Source organism: Mirounga angustirostris, unplaced genomic scaffold, assembly GCF_029215605.1.
Source record: "Mirounga angustirostris isolate CCGP_5_RB_7025 unplaced genomic scaffold, mMirAng1.0.hap1 SCAF_1, whole genome shotgun sequence".
Taxonomy (NCBI): domain Eukaryota; kingdom Metazoa; phylum Chordata; class Mammalia; order Carnivora; family Phocidae; genus Mirounga; species Mirounga angustirostris.
In genome coordinates, this window is record NW_026991709.1 from 110,373,339 (window position 1) to 110,395,710 (window position 22,372).

Sequence of the window (22,372 nt, forward strand, 5' to 3'; positions counted from 1 at the left end):
AAACATTTGTTAGAATTTTGCTTAAGTACGTTATCAAAAAACAAAGACTCACATGGCAAGGGATAGGGAGAATTTCTCCAGAGAACCTTCTCCTAGAAGGTAACAACAGAGTTCGTAAAACGTATTCTGAGCTTTGAAAATGTGTTACTCACAACCTCTTAAGAAAAGGACCACAACTACTCAAGGGGGGAGAAAATGAACCTCAGTGACTAAAAAGAAAGAAGATAACCTTTAAAAGTTCTTTCTTAGGGATTTCCCTTATTAATTATTTCATATCCATCAGTCAAATAGCACACAACTGAAAGGTAAAATGAACTGTATGTTGACCCAGTAACACTGTACAATCAATAAAAAGAATCAAAAGGACAGGCTAGGGGAATGAATATACTCAGCCACTCATAATCAAGTTCACATTCCAAGAATATGTAAAACACTTTTGCCTTCAAAATATTTCCAACTTTTTACTCTGTTTCATTAAAAAGGGAAAACCGCGATAGCATTTAAGTAATGCAGAAACACCAACATCTTGGAAGCTCTGTGTCTGTCTATGCCTCACTTAAAAAGCACTCTTATCTAATCACATCTGTCACTCTCAGATATGAAGCTACCAATCTCAGTGAGAGTCAGGGAAAAAAGTCTGACTTACTCCAGGTGGGAAAGGTGATTATGTGCTTTAAAAAATTTTTCAAAATGTGAACCTAAAGCACAGTGGCTCGAGAGAAGGCAGACATAGAGCCACACACACATTGCTAGAGAAATGTCTTGATCACCAGCATTCCTTAACCAAGGAACAGCCCCCTACCCAAAGATCATAAAAAAAGCTTCAGGATGCAAACTGTTTTGAGTTGAGAGCGTCCTGAGTTGCAAACCCCGTGAGTGGAGTGGGCACAGCAGCATACCGTTCCCACTGCTCAGTGGTACTGGAATTCAAACTAAGGGGGTGAAGGGGCAACAGAGCAGGGGGCGGCTGGATGGACCTGCTGGCCTCCTTTGTAACCACTGTTTCTGCCCAACCCTTTCATTTTAAGCAGCATAATGAAGTACTAGGTCACTGGAGTCTGTGCAGCTCTGGACAAGGCCTTAGTTTCCCCATCTGTGGGCTTTCCTAACAGATCATGAATTTCCTTAAAGAAAATCAATTCACAGACCCGGGTCTGGCTGTGGCAGTGGCTACCTACTCCAATATTCATTTTCCCATTCCCTATTAGCTCCAAAGGACTACTATGCTCTGTTTAAAAAACAAATTTTAAGAATGTTAAGCATTAAGAACGACACTTCTACTGAAATACTGTTTGGTATTTGTGTTCAATAAAATCAAAAGCATGATTTGTGTGCATGGGGGAGTTAACTACAATAAGATTTTCTTTGTCAATTCATGGGGCAATTTTGCTTTTTCAGTTTTTATTCAAAACAAACAAAATATGCATTAAAGTAACTAGTATGTCATTTCTTAAAAAGTATTGCCATGACCAAGGTCAGGGAAAAATAAATTCACCTCACTTCTTCCCACTTGGGTTTCTAAAATACTGGGTTAGTGATGACCTGAAATTTCCCAGAACACTAACAAAATACACTCTGAAAAACATTTGTTCTTAATGAAACAGATAAAAAAGTGACTTCCGGAAATTTCAAATGGAACTCGTGTTAAAAACAAAACAGGGATGGTAGCCCCAAAAAAGCGTATTTCCACTCTGAATAAAATTCCACAAAATATCAGATTGCCTCAAGGTCATTCTCAAAGGAAGAACATGGTTCAGTTTCACTATTAAAAGACTAGTTTCGGGGAGCCTGGGCGGCTCAGTTGGTTAAGCATCTGCCTTCGGCTGGGATGGAGCCCCACGTCGGGCTCCCTGCTCAGCGGGGAATCTGCTTCTCCCTGTCCATCTGCCGCTCCCCCCTGCTTGTGCTCTCCTGCTCTCTCTCTCTGTCAAATAAATAAAAGCTTCCAAAAAAAAAAAAAAAAAGACTGGTTTCTCACCATTCCAAAAAGGAAATGGAACACTGAGAACTAGGGTCCTTCAGCTCTTTTCTACCTGGCAATCCAGACACAAAAACTGTGGCCGCAGTACATTTTTAAGGATAGTTGAATATACTTCTTAATTCTGTCTGGCTAAACCCTCCGAAGTGACCAAGGAAGTAAACACACAGCCATGCCTACCATAAAAAAGAAACTATACTACAAAACACCTCTCATTCCAGTTTTTCTGCACACCATGTTAGAACAATTCACCACTCCACAGGCAGCCAGCTCCGTCTCACCAAATTCTCTCCTCCCCACCCTCTCTGTCCCCCACTGCATGTAAACCCCGAGCATCACTGCTTACTTACTTGACAATCTGCAAGGGTATCTTTTCTGAAGTGTGTTTTTCATTGAGTCCTATCCAACAACAATGCACACAAATCTTCAAGGACGGATCCTTTCCTAGCACTGTTAATAATGAGAGTTAACATTGGTTCTTAACCAAAAAGCAAATACAAAGTTTAAGATTTGGGATTTTTCGTCTAATTTGTAAGGGAATATATGTAAACAGTCTTCTTCTGCAACATGATAATAATAGCAGTAATAATTATTATTCATATTCATGTTACTATTACTACATGAATTTGGGAGAACACCAGAACCCGAGAAACAAATGGCCACCATCAACATAAGCATCCTTACGTTGTTTTTTTTTCCCCAAAAGTTCCCTTAAACTCTCCTTAAATTCCCTTTAGCTTGACATCTCATTTAGTTTTTTGAGAGATTTTTCTTTTTAAAAGTGAATACCAAAGAGATTCATTTTGGATTCTGGAGAGGCTTATTTTTTTATTATTATTTATCTGGAAAACTAAGAATTATTAGGAGAAAAGGAGACAAAACCAAAGCACCTACCAGACCAATGAAGCAACACTAGAAATCAGACCCTAACTGACTAAGAAATGGTTTTGCACTTACAAATAAACTTTGGACCAGCAGACTTAGTACTCCAGAAAATACGGCTGAGACATGAGCTCATATCCTCTTTTATAAAAGCTACACTTATACAAGAAAGACAACCTAACAAAGCCAATCCATGACATGGATGGGATACAGTGACTTTTTATTAGGTCTCTCACCATGCTGAGCTCCATTCAGACACTCAGTAAACATGTGCTCACCACAGACAGAATGATCATTTACCCAAACAATTTAAATACACAGGACGGTCCCTTTACATACAATCTATTAATTACTAAATACCAGGCTCAATTCATTAAGCAGTTTGGGCCAAACTGACAAATGCTCATGGCAGGCCTACTCTTGTTAACTTAGAGAAACAGATCCGATATATCCCTGAAAGAAAAAATTACAACTATACAACAGCACACACAATATAACAACATTTTAAGTGGGTGTGCATACACAGAAAAATTTTAAAATCTGTGCCAAAATTTGTGCCAATTTATGTACCAAACTGTTAACAGTAATTATCTCTGTGCATTTAATTTTCTTCTTCTGTTTATATTTCCAGATTTTTCCACAATGAAAAAAGAATAAAGATAAATAAAACATGACTTTTACCAGACTATGTTAAATCACATCTTTTTTTTTAATTAACAGAGGTCTCAGCAGAACCCAAACTGCCAACAATTGTTTTAATTATAACTTCAAAAAGCTGGTGGGTGTCAGTATGTATACGTAAGAAATTTTGCTTAAAGACCTAATATATTTAACTCATAACCCCTTTCAAGGCACAAAAAGTGATGTTCTTTAAAATCGTTATGATGGAAAACATATCTTGGATGCTTTAAAAAAAAAAAATGCTAGGCACTCTAATGGACCAAAAAAATCTTTCCTCTAAAAGAATATATAAACACACAAAAGAAAGCACACACAAAATTGAACCTCTTGGGGAGACTTTCATACAGTTAAACTATTTACAAACCACAGTTTCATTTACGTCAATATGCAACACTTTAAAACCACACAAAAAGGAAAGGAAATTTTTAGTACAGCCAACCTTCGTGCGATAGAGCGGCTAGTGCTCTTGCTGAGGCCAGACGGCTAACTCATGGTTCTCTGAAGACCTGCAGCGAGCCCGCTGTGGCTCAGAGAATATACCCCCAGGTAGGTCTTTTTAAGTACTTGATATATTCAAATACCTTTCCATCTAAGGGGAAGCTATGATATTCGGTGTTTAAAACATAGAAGTTGGAAATGCCAATGTGTAATAAGGTTGCTTGTAAGGGCACCAATTACTAAATTCTAAATTCTAAATAGATTCTCGCTATGAACTGCACTATAATTTTCTTCTATCTGGTGACCCCCTCCATTCCTCTCAAAAAAAAAAAAAAAAAGTTTAATTTATACAAAACTGAATACTTACTTATAGGTGAGCATAACTATTCAGTAACTCAATTTTATATTTTATAACAGAATGGATAAACACCATGTTGTAGGTCTTTACAACAGGGTGCAACAGATTTGAAATGACTTCCCTCCACAAAAATGATACATAATTTCAAGAACATTCTACTGTGACTTTCATTAAAAAAAAAAAAAAATCTAATAAGTGTATTTATATTCTAAGCAATGGGCACTCTATCCCAAACAAAGGAGACACTTGAAATCTTGATTTTTGCCACAGCACCTCAAATTTTCACAGGCTAAATAATTGGTTGACAAAACATTTATCAAAGCACTTGGTTTTCAAATTTGTGATAGAGAACACAAAATGCTATTATAGTATAATTTAACCTCTAATCAACATACCAAAAATTTTAAATGAAGAGATTTGTTTTTCATTGCAATCTAGACTGAGGTTCATGAAAAGCAAGTGCAAGGCACTACAGGAATCTCAAGCATCATCAAATAAATAGTTATGTTGTAATTATTTTTAAATAAATTACCCATAAGTGGTATATATGGCCAGTTCTAGTTATAGAGAATATTATTAATTGATGAAAACAATTTTCTAATCCTCCTCTTTACCATATATTCATCTATAAAATGAGACTTTATTGTATAATTGTATGAGCAATAGGAACACTTAAAAAAAAACACAGTATTAACTATTATCATATAACATTAGAAATACAAGAGCATAAGCCAAAATCCTAGCACCTGGTAAAGGAACAATGAGTTAAGGTGGGAGATGGAGACGATGATCAATTTATACCAACACTAGCTTTTGACCCAGAGAAGAAAAGGATGGTCAGAATGCCAAGGTTCAAATAAATGGTTACTATCCAAAAAACAGAGTCCTAAGAAGTCAGTGAAGCCTGGAGTAGACTTCAGACACAAAGAGCTTATTCCAGGCATTTTAAGATAGGAAGGATTTGGATATAGGAAGGATAAGGGCAGAAAGCCTAAAAATGATCAATGGGGTCAGATTCTAGCCTGTTCTTACAAGCTGGAAAACCTTGAGCAACATCCAAGTGCCAGACCCCAGTCTCCTCAACTGATCTGAGACTTGGACTAGATGCTGTCAATAAAATTTCCCTCCACCCTTAAAGTCCTATGATTCCCCAAATTTTATCACAACCAAGAGTACAAAGGCAGGAAGGAGCAGTTCACAGCAGAGTAGAGATACCACCAATCTAGGGAATTAAGATAAAGACAGTAGGGATGGTTTGAAGCAACTAGGTCATGGGAACTTTGAAAGTAAGGGAGGTTTAGATTTAAAAGACAGAAACTAGGTCTGGTTTTTAAATATATATACAGTAAAAGGAAACATCAAAATACTTGAAGTCTGAGCCTCTCTCATTAGTATTTAAAGGAAAAGTTAGGAACTAATATTTTCTTTCTGCTCTTTTACATGAAAATTGCCTAGAATATAGTTCCTGCCACATAGTAAGCACTTAGTAAGGCTGGCTACTATAATAATAGTTATTATCATCACCATCACCATGATTATTACTATTACTGAGAAAGATCTAGAGTGGTTTTGAACATAGCTTCTGAGATCAGACTGCCTGAGTTGGAATCTTGGCTCTATAATTTAGCAACTATATAATCTTGGGTGTTACTTAACCTCATTTTGCCACAGTTTTCTCATTTGTAAAGTAGGGATAATAACACCTACGTGATAGGAATGAGAGGTTAAATAAGTACCTGTAAAGTACTTAGCACAGTGCCAGACACAAAGTACTCAATTATTTTCATTAAGTTTAGTGCAGAATGAATTATGCATGAACCCTAAGTCCTATCTCAAGTTGGGAAAGAGGAAGGACATGTACCCTTTTAAATGACACTTTAATTTATAAAGTTTTATGTAGATCTGCCTTATTAATCTGCTTATAGTGTTTCATCCCAAGGTGTATAGTGTTTCATCCCAAGGTGTATATAGTGGATCATTAAATAATCAGGAGAATTAATAATTGATCAGAAAGGCTTCAAAAGGTTTTGTTGTTGTTGTTTCACTTTTAAGGGAGGTTTCAGAGAATGGGCTTATTTGGCCTTCTTAGCCACTATAATTAAGATTTGCTATTTTTTTAAGAAGATTTTATTTATTTATTTTTGGGAGAGAGGGTGTACATGTGAACACAGTAGGGGGAGGGGCAGAGGGAGAAGCAGACTCCCCGCTGAGGAGGGAGCCTGATGCTGGGCTCTATCCCAGGACCCTAAGATCATGACATGAGCCAAAGGCAGCCGCTCAACAGAATGAGCCACCCAGTGACCCAGATTCACAGTTTTTAAGTTGTGTATCAGGTTTTTTTCTCTGCTAAAACACAAAATCTTCTGGTCTTTAAAACTAAAGGAAGGTGTTTAATATGCATGAGGAGGGTGCACACCAAGAAGCAGCACCAAAAAGATATACCTGTGGCCCTAAGAGGATTAGTGTGGACCAGGTCAAAGAGAATAAATGAAGCCCAATTGGTTTAACTTACACTTATGTTCCAGATTTGGAGGGCACATGACAAGATTTTGTCATTATCAGTATCAGTCACAATGGTGCTAAGGATATGTCTTATACTTTTGGGCTTAACTGCCTCAAACCTACAGTGAAAGAAAATAAGTATTATAGTTAGATGTTTTCATACTAAGATAACTGAGCTTCTCTTTGAGAATTCTGTAACCAGTGATCATATATTCTTGTTCTAGAAGCCTACATTTGTCGTCAAATTTCTCAAAAACACTGACACAGAAACATCTATACAAGCACTATTTACCAGAAATAGAAAACAAACCACACAGGTACTTTAAAATTATCCAGGAGCTGCATTTGAAAAAGCAGAAAGAAACAGGAGAAATTAATTTTAATCATATATTTAACCTAATATCAGAAATATCATTTCAACATATGCTGAATACAAAAAATATGGAGATATTTTACTAATTGTACTATTGTACAAAACAGTGCACTTTTACTAGTTGTATTATTTTTATAGTCTTTCCTAAAAAAATCTTTAAAACCTGGTGTGTATTTTGCATTTACAGCCCATGTCAATTTGGCTGTCAAAGTGGCTGTCATTTCAAGTGCTCAGTAGTCACATGCGGCCACATACTGGACATCACAGGCCTAGGTCACTAGGGAATGGAGTGAGGAAAAGGAAGGAATAAGCATCAATTCAAGCCAGATTCTAACCCTTCAATTCTTTCTGCTGAACAGAAAAATGAAATGCAATGGTGATTGTGAACACGCTCTGGTACTTGACACAATGAAGGGCCTTACCTCTAAATTTCAGGACAATTTTCTGTCCCCCGTTACCTCCCCGCTCAGCCTAGGTTCCTCCAGCATGAGGAGCTCTTGTCAATCTATGAAAACAGCAAGCCAGGAAGCCTCACTGAAACCTCCTCCGGCTCAGCCACAACCAAACCATTTTACCCTCATTTCCTCTCTGTCTGTTTCTCAGAATTTCAGTTCACTTATCTCCTCTGCAAACTACCTTCCAACCCAAGTGGTAACAAAAGAGCTATCAGAATGCAAAAGTGTGATGTCAAAAATATCCATTCTAGAAGCAAACCTATATGGGATTTCCCAAAATCATGAAAACAGACCATGGAAAACCCAGGCCTCCTCACAATCTATGATGTTTTACCAATAAAATTCTATCTAAAAATCAGAAAAATTGTGACCCAGGTGTTATGAGTACAGATGTTTTTAAAGAAAATCATTTCTAACTTTAATTACTAACCTCCCTCCCCCACCTCTTTTTTTAAACAGATTCTTTGGATTTTTTTTTTTTTTAACAGAGTCATCCTTACTTCCCCTCAAGATGACAAACAGTTCTATCTTCTGCCCAGTTTACAGAGATCTGGAGCCATTCACATATTTTTTTTATTTAGTGTTCCTTGTTGGACTTATTGGAAGTGGTTTTGCAACCTGGGCTTTTATACAGAATAACACAAATCACAGGTGTGTAAGCATATACTTAATTAATTTGCTTACGGCTGATTTCCTGCTGACTCTGGCATTACCAGTAAAAATCGTTGTCGACTTGGGCGTGGCACCCTGGAAGCTGAAGATTTTCCACTGCCAAGTGACAGCCTGCTTCATCTACATTAATATGTACTTATCAATTATCTTCTTAGCATTTGTCAGCATTGATCGCTATCTTCAGTTGACACACAGCTCCAAGATTTATCGGATCCAAGAACCTGGATTTGCCAAAATGATATCGACCGTGGTGTGGCTAATGGTCCTTCTTATAACAGTGCCCAACATGATGATTCCCATCAGAGACATCGAGGAGAAGCCAAATGTGGGATGCATGGAATTCAAAAGGGATTTTGGCAGAAATTGGCATTTGCTGACAAATTTCGTATGTGTGGCAATATTTTTAAATTTCTCAGCCATCATTTTAATATCTAACTGCCTTGTAATTCGACAGCTCTACAGAAACAAAGATAATGAAAATTACCCATATGTGAAAAAAGCCCTCATCAACATCCTTTTAGTGACTACAGGCTACATCATATGTTTTGTCCCATATCACATTGTCCGAATCCCATACACCCTGAGCCAGACAGAGGTAATATCTGACTGCCCAACCAGGATTTCACTATTCAAAGCCAAAGAGGCCACACTGCTCCTTGCCGTGTCAAACCTGTGTTTTGATCCGATCTTGTACTATCACCTCTCAAAAGCATTCCGCTTAACAGTCACCAAGACTTTTGCTTCACGTAAGGAGACCAAGGCTCCAAAAGAAAAATCAAATGGTGAAAACAGTGCATAAAACATGGGATTTCTCATGCTATCACTTCCTGCCTCAGTGGGAAAGAGAGCAAAGAGCCTAAGTAAAAAAGACAGCTAGCATATGTGGCCTGGTTTACTGAGAAACTGTTTCCAAATGTAAGCCAAGCAGTACTCTTGTGGTTGTTAATGATCCTTAACCCAAATATTTGTACAAAAAAACTAAAAGATGCTGTTGAACCAACGTAAAACCTTGCATTATCCTTGAAATCTCAAGGAGTTTTATGACAGACTCAGAGGCATTCGTGAGGTATTCATTTAAATACCGGGAACTGACTTCTTGATAGAAATATGCAACACAATTTAAATAAAACCATTTAGATCATACCAAAAAAAGTCCAGCTGATTTTTACATGAAACCACCTGTGCCTGATTTATTTTTAATCCATCATTTTAAAGATGGTAAACTTTTGGTTTACTACTCTGATTTTTAATATCTAATTGTTTTGTAAGGTTATAAATAAAGACTTTCTACCCTAAGTAATGACAAATTCAGTGATTCCTTATTTTGTAGTAACATGAAATAGACCCTACAACATTTTCAAGCAAGTTGTTAAACTACACTGGCTGCTTGAAAGTACTGTTATGGAACTAAAAACTCACATCAAAGATATGGAAAAACAGCACTACTCAAATGGCCTTCAAAGAGACATGCCAGATACACACACAGCAAGACCTTGTAGGGAACACAGCACATGCTGGGCTGATTGGCACCATGTCTGAGTCTGACCCCACATGGGGCCTGCAGTTTAAAGAATGGGGGACTCCAGTTCTCAGGGTCACAACCCTTAGATCAAATTCTCTCTACTGCCAGTAATGCAGAAAGGGCTCAATAGATGGTATAAAATAAAAGACTTATTTGGGAAAAAGAAAATTGAAAAGTTTAGATAATGATACCTGAGACTGGGGGTGGGGGGGTCATTTCAATAGCAAAAGCCTGTATTGCAACAATTGGTAATACATTTGCATTAGCTGCAGTGATTAAGAAATGGTGTTCCTGGCAGCTCTCTTGAGCTCGCCCACTCTCACATCTCAAGAGTGTACTTTTCACTTTAATAAACTTTCCCATTTGTGGAAGGAAAGAAAGAGAGAGAGAGAGAGAGAGAGAGAGAGAAAGAATGAAAGAGAGAAAGAGAGGAGAGAGAGAGAGAAAGAAAGAGAGAAAGAAAGAAGAAAGAAAGAAAGAAAGAAAGAAAGAAAGAAAGAGAAAGAAAGAAAGAAAGAAAGAAAGAAAGAAAGAAAGAAAGAAAGAAAGAAAGAAAGAAAGAAAGGAAAGAAAGGAAAGAAAGGAAAGAAAGGAAAGAAAGGAAAGAAAGAAAGGAAGAAAGGAAGAAAGAAAGGGTATTCCTGGAAACTAACAAAACAAGTTTGATTCCAGAGTCATTTTTAGTTCTGTATTGAGAATTATTTTCTGAAGCTTGAACCCAAGACAATTCTGGTGTACAATTTCAGTATTTTCTGAGTTTGAAGAGAGTAATATATGAGAAAATGCACCCAAAAAAAGTCACACTTCTACCATGGTAAGTCCCGGACAAATTCTAGCTAGTGGTCATGACAGGAACCCCCCTCAGCATCACGTATCTGACCCAGGGTGTAAAGGGCTGCTGAAATGCCAGCCTGCTAGAACCTGTGCTTGCTGATGGTCTAACTTGTTTTTACTGACCGGCAGATCAAGACATGATTCATATGAGCATACGTGAAACTACTAGTTGCTTTTCCTGAATCTTTTGGTCAAGTCCCCATTAGTCTTCTCTCCTTGGTCTTCACTCACTAAGTGTGAGTGAAGACAGAAAGGGGGGTGGGAGGGAGCAATTTTTTTTTTTTAATCATATTCTTATATGCTTCTCCTATTCATGCATGATAGGTTAGTCAAATTTTCCCTCTTTATTAAGGAAGAGAACAAGACTCTCTACAGCATTCCTAATGTCGATGTTACATTAGTATATACGTTCATTTCCTCTTGATGATGTTTTATTCTAAATGACACTCAGAGTAAAGGGAGGCCTAGGGCAACTGGTGATAGAAGGCTATTAAAAAAATTATATCCTACAACATCAATTTTCTAGTAGTTGTGTTATGATTGCATTACAGTTATGTTATAATCCATCATGAGAGACTTAATCACCAGAAATCATTCATGCTCCTTCCTCTAAGGAGGTGGACAATCTTTAGAATGTTACATGCTGGCAATGACTGTGTAGACAAGGGTCACATGGACAACAGAATAGAGATGTCTGTGCTTGGGTGCACACCAAGACACATGGGAGAGGGAGGTGAGCAAAGCTCTGCCCACCCAAGAGAAGAACACAGAATCCTCAACCAATTTCAACCATATTCAACATTTTGCCCTATTTGCTTTATTACCCCTCTCCTTTTTATTTAAATTAAGTTTTTACTTTGGAATACTTTAAGATTTACAGAAAAGGCACATAGATAGTACAGCAAACCTTTCATCCCATTTGCCCTAATGTTAATGGCTTACATCACCATTTGCCCTAATGTTAATGGCTTACATCACCATGATACATTTGCCAAAAGTAGGAAATTAACATTGGTCTATTAAGTGTTAACTGAACTCCAGACTTCGATATCCTGCCCCCCCATTTTTGATGCCAACTATTTTAAGACCAATCCCAGACATTATAATATTCATCCATAAATTCTTCAGGACACAGATCTAAAATATCAGGCTATCCTTTCTGTTGCCCTAAATGCACAGTGAGATTATTCCATTATGTTGGAAATGAGTGATATGTACAGGTAAAGCAAAAAAAAAAAAAAAAAAAAAAATGTATTCAGCCAGTTATGAGCAAGAAAGAATTGTGACAACTTTTGACACAGCCCTGGACAGAAAAACTGACACCAAAAAGAAGATTCTTAATTGTAATAAAAAATACATGTAAAAAAAATTTTTTTTTGAAAGTTCCAAAATAATAAAAATTAAAAATTAAGAAAATATTTAGTTTGCAGAGCAAAACTCCTCAAAGATATCCAGAACATTATATATACCTCACAATCACACTGCTGTTAAAATAATAATAGCGTGCAACAACAAAAAAAAAACAGCTCATTAAAATTTCTCTTAAAATCCCAGGAAAAAAGATAGTAAACCTACAAATATAAACATATTTACAGATTTTGGCCCAATTTTCATTACTTTCAAAAAACCAATCTTGTTTCCCTTTAGTAAAAAGCACGTCACTTGTTAAGAGTTAAACACTAAATTTCCTGGTATTTCTCATATGCTGTTCAATTCTTAAATTCATTAGTTTGAAATCCAAGTCCATGTCATATACAACCTCCTCTATGAAGCCTTACCCAACTTTGCAATCAGATGCTCTCTCTCCCCTCCAATATTTATTCTTTGAGAGTGGAAGAGACCCAGGAATGTTAAACAGTTCACCTTCCAGCAGGCACTTGGGTTTTTACTAAATTATTGCATTTCTTTTAGTGTGTATCATTTCACATTTGTCTCCCTCCTATCTTATTCATCTTTCTTGTGTCCTAAAATTCTCATTCGTCTGTATAATACCAAGTACCTACCACAATACAGTGCACATAAAAGCTACTCAGGAAATGAGTTTCAAATGGAAGTAGGAAAACACATTTAGATGTCATTTCCAGTCACTCAAATGCTCTTGATAAAAGGATAATAATCTAGAAAATTCCATTAATTCTAGCTAGCCAGTAGCATCCCATCACAAATTTGAACTACAACTGTACATACACTATACGATCATAATTATAAAAGTAGCAGTAAATGAAAAACTCACCTGCTTTCAAATGTGTTACTCAGGCAAGTAGAATAGTCAATGGTTAATGATCTTTTAATGAAACAATCAAGGTTGCCAACTGATCAAAGCTGTGACTTACCAGAGGTATGGGAAAATGGGTTGCATACTGCAGGTGTCGCAGGAGGTCATAATTAGATGGAAAAATTAGCTCCCTGGGTTTTTCTCTCTTAAGCAACTTCTCACCATTAACCGACATTCTTCTGCCCAAGGAAGGGTTGGCATTCTCACAGGATTCTCCAGGCATGGGAGAAAAAATCTAAGTCATGTAAAATAAATGTTGGAGATTGTAAATGAAAGAGAGCAACACCAAAACACAGCGCTACATACCAAAACTCCAAACACACAAGACACTCCTACACTATCTCTTCCTTCTTTAAACACTGAGAAAATATATAAAGAAAATAAAGAAACTATGTTAATTTCCACAAAATTCATATTAAGATTAGTAGGAAACTATCAACATCATCTCCCATTTTGAAGATGAGAAAATGACCACCACACACGTAAAAATTGTGCAAAGCTACACTTCCCAGAGGACCAGAGACAACATCAGATTCATAGGTTAAGTGTTTCCTCATGAGTAACAGATACAAAAGTTTTAGTCAGTACCCCAAACAGTATTTTTTATAAAGCACCTCACTGAGATCCATAAGGAAGAAAATACTATAATTTTACGGAGATAAAGTAGAAAAAGCGTAACAAGTCCAGAGCCAGAAAAGCTATTATTTAGAAACTGAACACATACATAACACATCAACATGGACTGTCATGATGAAACTATTCATGTATTCCTGAGAGATGATGGTCTCAAGATGAACAAAAGTCACAGTCAACTAGGAGGACAGGAGTGTTCTACTCTACAAAAGAGACAATGCAACTAAAACTAAGGATGAACCGAAATGACACAATTGCACAAGATGATGTACCCTAGAAAGGAATATGGTAGGATGACATTTACATCACAGGGACACAAGTCATTCCAGTACGTAGGGCAAGGAACAGAAGGACGGAGACAAGCTGGGAGAGGGGTGGGGAAGAGGGGTTAATAGTCAATAAGAATTTGAAGGTTGAACCTACTGGAAATTCCGAACCAAAGTCAGTTTTAAAGTCATTCTTGTCTACTTCATCAAAAATATTAGTAGTTCCTGAGTCAATGCCCATATGCGCCATTATAGTCTGTTCCTGATAATTACCAGAGAAAGAAAGTGACACTGTAAATTTTGTAGTTAAATTAAATTAAAAAACTGAAGCTAAAATATGACAGTGATGTTTTTAACCACCCTAGGTCTTTTCTCTCCCTAGTATCTATTTTTCCCCAAAAAAGAGAAGTTTTAAGACATGTACTTGCTTTGCAAAGTCACATTCTTTATTCTCATAAGATTTACCTTTCATGATACTTGAAGGAAAGAGCCCACAAACTTAAAAACATTAAAAAACAAACCGGTCATAATGTCCCTCCTTTAGGCTATTCCCAGTCACGTGCTCACCAACTTTTCTTAGAAAAATCTGAGAGTACACCCAATAAGATACCTCGATATCCAAGAATAGAAAGGAAGAAACAGAAACATAAAAGAAGCATAAACAGGTAAAGTAACTTTAGTTTTTTAGCCTTTTATAACTTCTGTGGACAAATTTGGAAACAACAGTATTTACATTAAGGAAACAATTTTTTAAATTCCTGCACCATTTGATCACCAAATCTTAAGAACACAAACTATGAATCCACACATGTAATTCTAATGCCAGGTCTTTCAATTACAAGGATAATTTAAAAAAATATCATCACAGCATATGCTTAAGCTCTCACAGAACCATCATGAGGCTTGATTTTAAGGGACCTCCACAAGCTCTCATCATTTTCCACTCTTTCCCTTTACCACCTCCATGCTTTCTGCCTTGAAAACTTCTTTAAATATCAAGAACAATGTCCAAAACACCAGAAATTGGCAGAAAACTATAGTCATACTCATAGTAAAAAATAATTTGTTGAAAAGAACAATTCCACATTGGAGTTTTCAATTAATTGAAATGAAAATATGATGTGCTATGATCAAAACAGGATTTCCCATTTTGTAGGAAAGACAGAAGCAATGGATAAATTGGGGAAAAGATGTTCCTTAGAACAGGACTTTAGGCAAAAATCAGTCTGATTTTAAGGCACAACATTAAAGAAAAACTGGAAATTAAAAATACATAAAATTGGAAGCATATAATTCTTGTCCAGTAAAAAATGTTATGGACTGTCAAATCTTTTCATTAATAGTTTTCATTCATTTTCCAAAAGAAAATTCTGGAATGGATATATCCCATATTTTTTTTTTTTTTTTATTAGTGAGGAGTAGAGATAAATGAGTTCTCTAACAGGAGAATACAATTAAAATGCAATCACCCTTCCACCACGAAACAATCCTCTCAAAGGGGTTTCCCAGCTGAGTGTTGTTTTCAGGGCTGGGGCACCACACCCAGGACCATACCTCCATTTTCATGTCATGGTCCTTTGGGTAGTGTTCATCCACATTTTCTCCCGCTGGCGACCGCGGTCGGGTCGAGGCAGTGACTGACAAGTCTCCTCGAGATATGAGGGTGCACATGTATGCATCATGAGAGAAGACATCATGTCGGATGAACTCACAGAAGAGCAGCACCAGATTCACAAATTCCACCTTTTCACATTCACTGTTTGGATCCGCTACGTAGAAACAAATCAACAATCAGTCCCCTTGATACAGTAGGGGGGGGGGAAAAAAATAGGAAGGCTTAACAAGGGGTGCCTGGGTGGCTCAGTTGGTTAAACATCTGCCTTCAGCTCAGGTCATGATCTCAGGGTCGTAGATCGAGCCCCATGTCGGGCTCCCTGCTCGGCGGGAGAGGGAGGGTCTGCTTCTCCCCTGCTCTTCCCCCTTCCCTCCCTCCCCACTCATGCTCGCTCTCTCTCTAATAAATTTTTTTAAAAAACAAATGTAAAAAAAAAAGAAAAGTCTTAACAATATTTTCATTTTTTTTTTTTTACACAGAAGAGTTATTAGAAAATGCACTATGAGGTGCAAGCATTTTGTGCAGAACAAGCACACGATTGTCCCGCTGTACTTGAAAAATAGTATCCAGTGTGCTAAGCACAATTTCAAGTTTAAAGATAGTGGTCCCTGACAAATGAGTAACCACTTAATAATATAAATACGTAAAATTTCAGGTAAGGAAAAAAAAAAAAAAGGCAGCACCAAACTGCTTTCTCTGGTTTTACTATTAGAACAGCTCATGACTGTTTTCATAGCTTGAGAGTGTCTGTGTATTTGTGAGGTATGCGTGTGTACCTTTCAAAGGACACTTTATAATAAAACAGTTCAAAAGGTACTTGAAAATACTACTGCATGGGATCCACTAGAAAGAGGGAAGGTGCGAGACAAAAAGGCACGAAGATGGAGCTCTGCAGTCTTTCTCAGTTCATAGCCAGTCTATTTAACTCACGTTACGACTTTTAATACTGCAGCTGCACTCTGAAACTTTGTACCCTTGAGAGAGATTAAAAAATGTTAAGAGCAACCCTTCAAAGCTCGGGCCCTGCTATCATCATGCTCGCAAACACCAACAGAGACAAACAGATGGATCCAGGGAACATGAAGCGCCTTCCCTAACACTTAAGCCTTAGCGTTTGCTGTCGTCCACTGCAGAAGTCAGGGATGCACAACATCTACACAGAGAACACACACAGCTCTGACAGCAGGAAATGGGATCCAGAACAAGCAGAGGCAGAGAGGAGGAAGGGCTTCCCAAAGAACAAGCAGGAGTGGGGACAGGCTGAGGAACACAAAGGGCAAATGTGTATCCATCTCCTCCAGAAATACAAGAGAAGGTAGAGCAGCTAACTTCCACTCCTGACCATGTATTTTCTGCTCCCTAGGATCTCTTCTGTCCTCCATTTTTCTGCTTCCTCTTCCGTGTTTTGCTACAGCTGCCTACCTTGCAACCATTAGTGTGGCTCCAGCTCTCCCCTGAGCCCAGAACAGCCACCAAGTCACTTAAGGAACCTCATCCCCAAGCACCATTCAACCCAAAATGAGGGCCTTCTCAGAGGAATCAGAAGCAGTACTATTTCCTGCTGCTTTACCTCCTTCTTCACAACAAACCTGTCCCTCCCGCCCCCTCCATGCATTTTCTCCCCTATCACTTTTCACTTTATGCCATTTTCTGTTGCTTCAGCACTATCTACCTAAAGACTCACCCTGCTGTACTGTGTCACATGAAAGCCTCAGAATAAGATCAAGACCGCTAAGCACACATAAATGAATTTTTTAAGTGTCAGTTTACAGTATAAGCCTGCTGGGCTTATAATCCCCAAACTCTTGACTCCCCACAAACAATAGAATAAAAGACAGAAGAATGGGAGATGACAGAACATCCCATAGAGTATAGGCGAGCAGCCAGCCATCTGCACAAATTATTTCCTTACATCAAGCACCTGGTTATAAAGTACTCTGGTTTGACTTTTCCCTTTTTTCTTATCAGGAGTCGTAAAATGAGAACTTTTGAAAACAGTGCAAAAAGAGAAAATTCCTAATCACAATAGTGATTTAGACAGTGAAACATCAGAGGACCTTAGCTCCTCTATTTTGGTAAGAAAGATCTAGAAAGGGAAAACTAGACCACCAAATATTAGAGAATGAGGTGACTTATTTTTAAATTTTTAAAACTCTGGAAATTTTCAAGTCTTTGCAGCTCACCTAATTTTAAAATTGCATAGAAATCTCCATTAAAAACATTCAACAAAATTTTGCTCAGTAAAACATACATTATATTCATCACCAAGAACTCTTGATTAAGATGCAAATAAGGAAGAAAGAGAGTAAGAATTAGCTCCAATCTTTTATTTAAGATCTAGAAGCAAAGAACTTTACTTACATAATGAGGGGGCCTGTGTATCTAAAAACCTTAGTAGAACATTCTGGAAAACAGGCAAACTAGATCCAGCAAGAGAGGCTGAAGAAATGGACTCCTTCTCATCTAATACCTCTGATTCACCACATCTCTAAGATTAAAAATAAACAAGCACAGTTAATTACAGAGGGCAATGTAGCCACAATGGATCATGAATTTGTTAGTTTTTTATTAACATTTAAATTGGCAGAAAAAAAAAAAACATGCAAAATTAGTTGAGATTTCTGTACTTATTTGAGGGCTATGCGTCATAGGTAAATATAATATCTCAAAGTTAGGGGAAACTACCCCAGAACAATTCAAATGATTTCCAAGACACCCATGGAAAACATTATTCATGTAAATTATAAACTCTCCACAAGTTATAACTATCCACCGAATATACAGCATAGTACAATAAACTACTCATTATCCCTATGCAAAATTGCTAAAAATAACTCAAAGTTGTCTTCATTTTTAAATAGCTCATGCTTAACTAACTGTATATACTTCCCCTAAGAAACTTTTGGGCATGTTATTATTGAGTTCGATGTTTTTGTGTTTGTTCTTGCTAGGTGAGTGTATTTACAAGTGTGTACAGGGGATGTTGGGAACTGTGATGTCAAATGAGAAAGTGAACATAATTCCTCTGATAAGATTCTTTCACTCATCACACTTCACCAGGTAGGATCTCTTAGAACCTGTGGAATCTCCATAGCTGATGAAAGTTAGATCTAGAGAAGTTGCATTCAAGACAGAACTTACTAGGAGACCAGAAAAGAAACAGTTCAAAAGCAATCAGAACCCTGTTTTCTATTCTTTTTCATATCCCTCTGACCTTCCCATTTTCATTGTCTATTCTTTAATATTAATATATTCATTATTACATTCCATCCTCTCTTCACAAAGGTCAAATTTTGAAAATGGTGATGGTTCAACAACAATCAATTATCTTAAACATCCCTCAGAGAATACATTTTTTAGATGTGGATACATTTACACCTATTAAAATTACAAAGTCATCAGTGTGAGCCTCTTCCAAAAGTGATTGTGTGTGTGTTCCTAGAACACACTGGAAGAAGGGATGCCTGTGTGATGTAACAACTCAGAAGGAGCAATTAAATTTGAGAAATTCAACTTACTAAAATTTACTCATTGCAATTCACAGATCTATCTATTCATAGAAAAAACAGCAATGAAACACCTTTCCTAAACTGCACATTGTAAAATGGGTCATGTGTTTCATACCTTACTTAACCCAGTATCTTCAAGCCCCACGTTGAACAATGTGATCCTTTTTATTTGGTGAATAGTACTCTCCCAACAGGAGGAGATGTCTATAGATATATTCTTCCTATTTCATTTTTTAAGAGCTTCGCAGGAAAGAGTATTATCAGTAAGACAGAACTAGCTAAGTTCTCATCCATTCATACAACATTTTCTGAGCATCAACTATGCACTGAACACTATTCTGGGTGCCAAAGACACAACATTGAACAGGGCGGGCAAGGTCCCTGTTGTCAAGCTTACATTCTAGAGGGCGGTAGGCAGGCATTAAACAATAAACCAACAAGGAGAGGAAAACAGAGTGCTGTGAGAAAGAGCGCCTGAAGGGTGGGTGACGCAGGATCTTCCTGAGGAGGTGACACATGTTGAGCTAGGAATGCTAGAAAGCCACACTTCCTAAACTAGGAATGGCAGAAAGAAACTGGCCATGTGAAGACTAGGGAGCAGTGTGCCACCCAGTAGGAAGAGCAAGACCAAGGTCCCAAGGCAGCAGCTGGTTTGCTGTGCTGGAGGTACAGGAGGGCCAAGGCAGCTGCAGCTGTGACCCAGGGGAGAAATATTGAGACGAGGGAAAGGCGGTCCAGGGAGGCCCATACAAGGCTCTGTGGACACAGTAAGGATCCATCAGGAGTCTGCTTAAGGGGACAACTTGATCTGCTTCCAGTTTGAAAAGACGGTGGTTGCTGCTGTGAGGAGCAAGGAGCAGAGAGGAGGGGGCCCTGCAGCGGTCTGCGTGGGGCGGAGAGACCGCGGGCCGCTCACACCACACAAAGCCTTTCTCCTGGCCAGACCTCCAGATCTCACGGACAGATAAGGGGGCTGGCTGAAAAATTTTCCCTTCAACAAAAGCTAAAGTTTATCAAGTTAGCTTTGTTTTTGTTTTTGTTTTTTCCTTCATAATCCACTTCCGAGGCTTTAAATGCTCTCTCTGGGGCCAAAATACAATCTCAGAACTAATACAAATTGGTATCTGTAATCTCAAAATCAGAACTGCTCAAGAAAATACCCCCAGGGGCGCCTGGGTGGCTCAGTCGTTAAGCGTCTGCCTTTGGCTCAGGTCATGATCCTGGGGTCCTGGCTTCGAGCCCCGCATCGGGCTCCCTGCTCTGTGGGAAGTCTGCTTCTCCCTCTCCCCCCGCCCCCCGCTTGTGATCCCTCTCTCGCTGTGTCTCTCTCTGTCAAATAAATAAATAAAATCTTTAAAAAAAAAAAAAAAAGAAAGAAAATATTTCCAGATCCACTAAAGTATTAGGTAGCTTTAAAATTCAAATAGTTGGTGTATACTATATACATTTCTGTGTGTGTGTGAGCGTGTATATATATATGTATATAATACAAAACGTATATATGTGCATGTGTATCTCAACCTCATATAGGGAGAGGTCTTTGTTCTAAATCAGATGTTAGGGGCGCCTGGGGGGGCTCAGTCAGTTAAGCATCTGCCTTCGGCTCAAGTCATAATCCCATGGTCCTGGAATCGAGTCCCACATCAGGCTCCCTGCTCAGCAAAGAGTCTGCTTCTCCCTCTGCCTGCTGCTCCCCCTGCTTGTGCTTGTGCTCATTCTCTGTCAAACAAAGAAAATCTTTTAAACAAACAAATAATTCAGATGTTGAAGTTTTATTTTAAAAGATACAATTCTAAATTAGTCCAGAATATAAATTATTGGCTTCATCAACTCAAAGGGATCCTATATGTAGTCCTTATGTGAATTTGTACATTCTCCCTTTTTTCCTTGGAGAGAGAGAAAAAAATAGCATAATGAGTAAGAAAAAAGAATCTTCGGGGTGCCTGGGTGGCTCAGTTGGTTAGGCGACTGCCTTCAGCTCAGGTCATGATCCTGGAGTCCCAGGATCGAGTCCCGCATCGGGCTCCCTGCTCGGCGGGGAGTCTGCTTCTCCCTCTGCCCCTCCCCCCTCTCATGGGCTCTCTCTCATTCTCTCTCTCAAATAAATAAATAAAATCTTTAAAAAAAAAAAAAAGAATCCTCTCCAAAACAGTTATTTTTAAATGATGGCGTTCCAATGTCAGAAAGAAAACTGAACCTACCTCTGCCTCGATTTCCGCCTGCCTCTTCTCCAGGAGCTTTGCCACAGCTATGGCCCTGTGCTTGCCCGACCGTTTGCAGCTCACCGCCCACTCACACAGCAGTGTCACCACGGCTTCGTCATTGGGGGCAACCTACAGTCAAGAGAAAGGGGGACCAGCCACGTCAAGTGAAGCGCTCACCCAATGACAGAAAGCAAGCGATGGAATTTTTAACACTCTTAAAGCTTTCTTTAATTAAGCTTTCTTATATTTTATTATAGTCATTTCAGAAAATGTTCCCAAATCCTTTTTAACTGAAGTATAAAGAGCAACACTTTAGTGACAAGGAAGGAAATCACTAGAACAGCCCAGTCTGTAACAGTTTCAAGGGAATTAACAGTCTCCTTGCATATGCCTTTCATCTACACAGAATTATCACCCAGCCCCACTGATCCTCCAGAGCTCAACACCAAAAGCCAAGAGAAAGGGCAACGGAGCACTGAATATCCAGAAGAGCTGCTCCCAACCCCAAGCACTCACTCCACTGTTGGCCCCCTCACACTCAGAGGCCTCACTCGCTGCCCAATCCGAACATGGCAGCTCAGCAAGCCACCCACTCCAACAAGGAACTGAAGGGAACTGGAGGGGAGGCTGGAATGCTGGCCAAAGACTCACTGCATTAGAAACAACCAACATGAAAAATGACAACCAAGCATCAGAAAGAAACAAATTATTAAAAGCAGACACAGTTGGCAGAGGGCAGTATATCCTGGGTCTATGTGGGGCTCAGCACTGTCCCTGGAACTATGCACTGTGGTTGCCATGGCCTAGAAATGGGCCCCACAGACTGAGGATCAGAGGGGTCAAAGAAAGGTCACAGGAACCCAAGTGACATGAATTAGAGACAGGCAGGGGGAGTTAAGAGAAAAGAGGAATCATCCTTTTATGTAACCTCACCTTTCCTTTTAGAGGATGCATGCCAACCAATGTAACACCAATTGCCCGTTTTTATTATTTGTCCAGTTGTATAAAACACTATGCCAGAAGAACTGGATAATTACAGTATTGGCATTTACGTGAGAAGTCCTTAACGTTTTAGAATCCATATGTTCGATTGAGATTATAACAGCTGTAAACACACTCCCAGGAAAAATATGCAGACATACACACATAAATCTAGCACAACTTTTCAGAAAGTT

At 38.4% G+C, this 22,372-nt stretch overlaps 2 protein-coding genes across 2 annotated transcripts in view; one reads left to right on the plus strand and one right to left on the minus strand.

Annotated features, from left to right (window-relative positions):
• The window catches only part of MED12L (mediator complex subunit 12L), a 320,591-nt gene that overhangs the window by 204,913 nt on the left and 93,306 nt on the right, over positions 1-22,372 (minus strand). The window contains exons 12-16 of the mRNA XM_045903552.3: positions 21,195-21,326; positions 17,846-17,972; positions 15,424-15,638; positions 14,027-14,131; positions 13,029-13,205 (exon numbers count right to left, since the gene is read on the minus strand). Of these exons, the coding sequence (XP_045759508.1) occupies positions 13,029-13,205; positions 14,027-14,131; positions 15,424-15,638; positions 17,846-17,972; positions 21,195-21,326 (756 nt within the window). The remainder of the gene's footprint in view (positions 1-13,028; positions 13,206-14,026; positions 14,132-15,423; positions 15,639-17,845; positions 17,973-21,194; positions 21,327-22,372) is intronic.
• On the plus strand, positions 8,179-9,539 carry GPR171 (G protein-coupled receptor 171). The gene has a single exon (XM_045903551.2). It carries the CDS (start codon positions 8,179-8,181, stop codon positions 9,136-9,138), a length of 960 nt encoding a protein of 319 aa, XP_045759507.1. The 3' UTR covers positions 9,139-9,539.

Excerpts from the sequence above, each read along its gene's own strand:
- GPR171 (XM_045903551.2), top strand. The coding sequence starts at position 8,179 with ATGACAAACAGTTCTATCTTCTGCCCAGTTTACAGAGATCTGGAGCCA.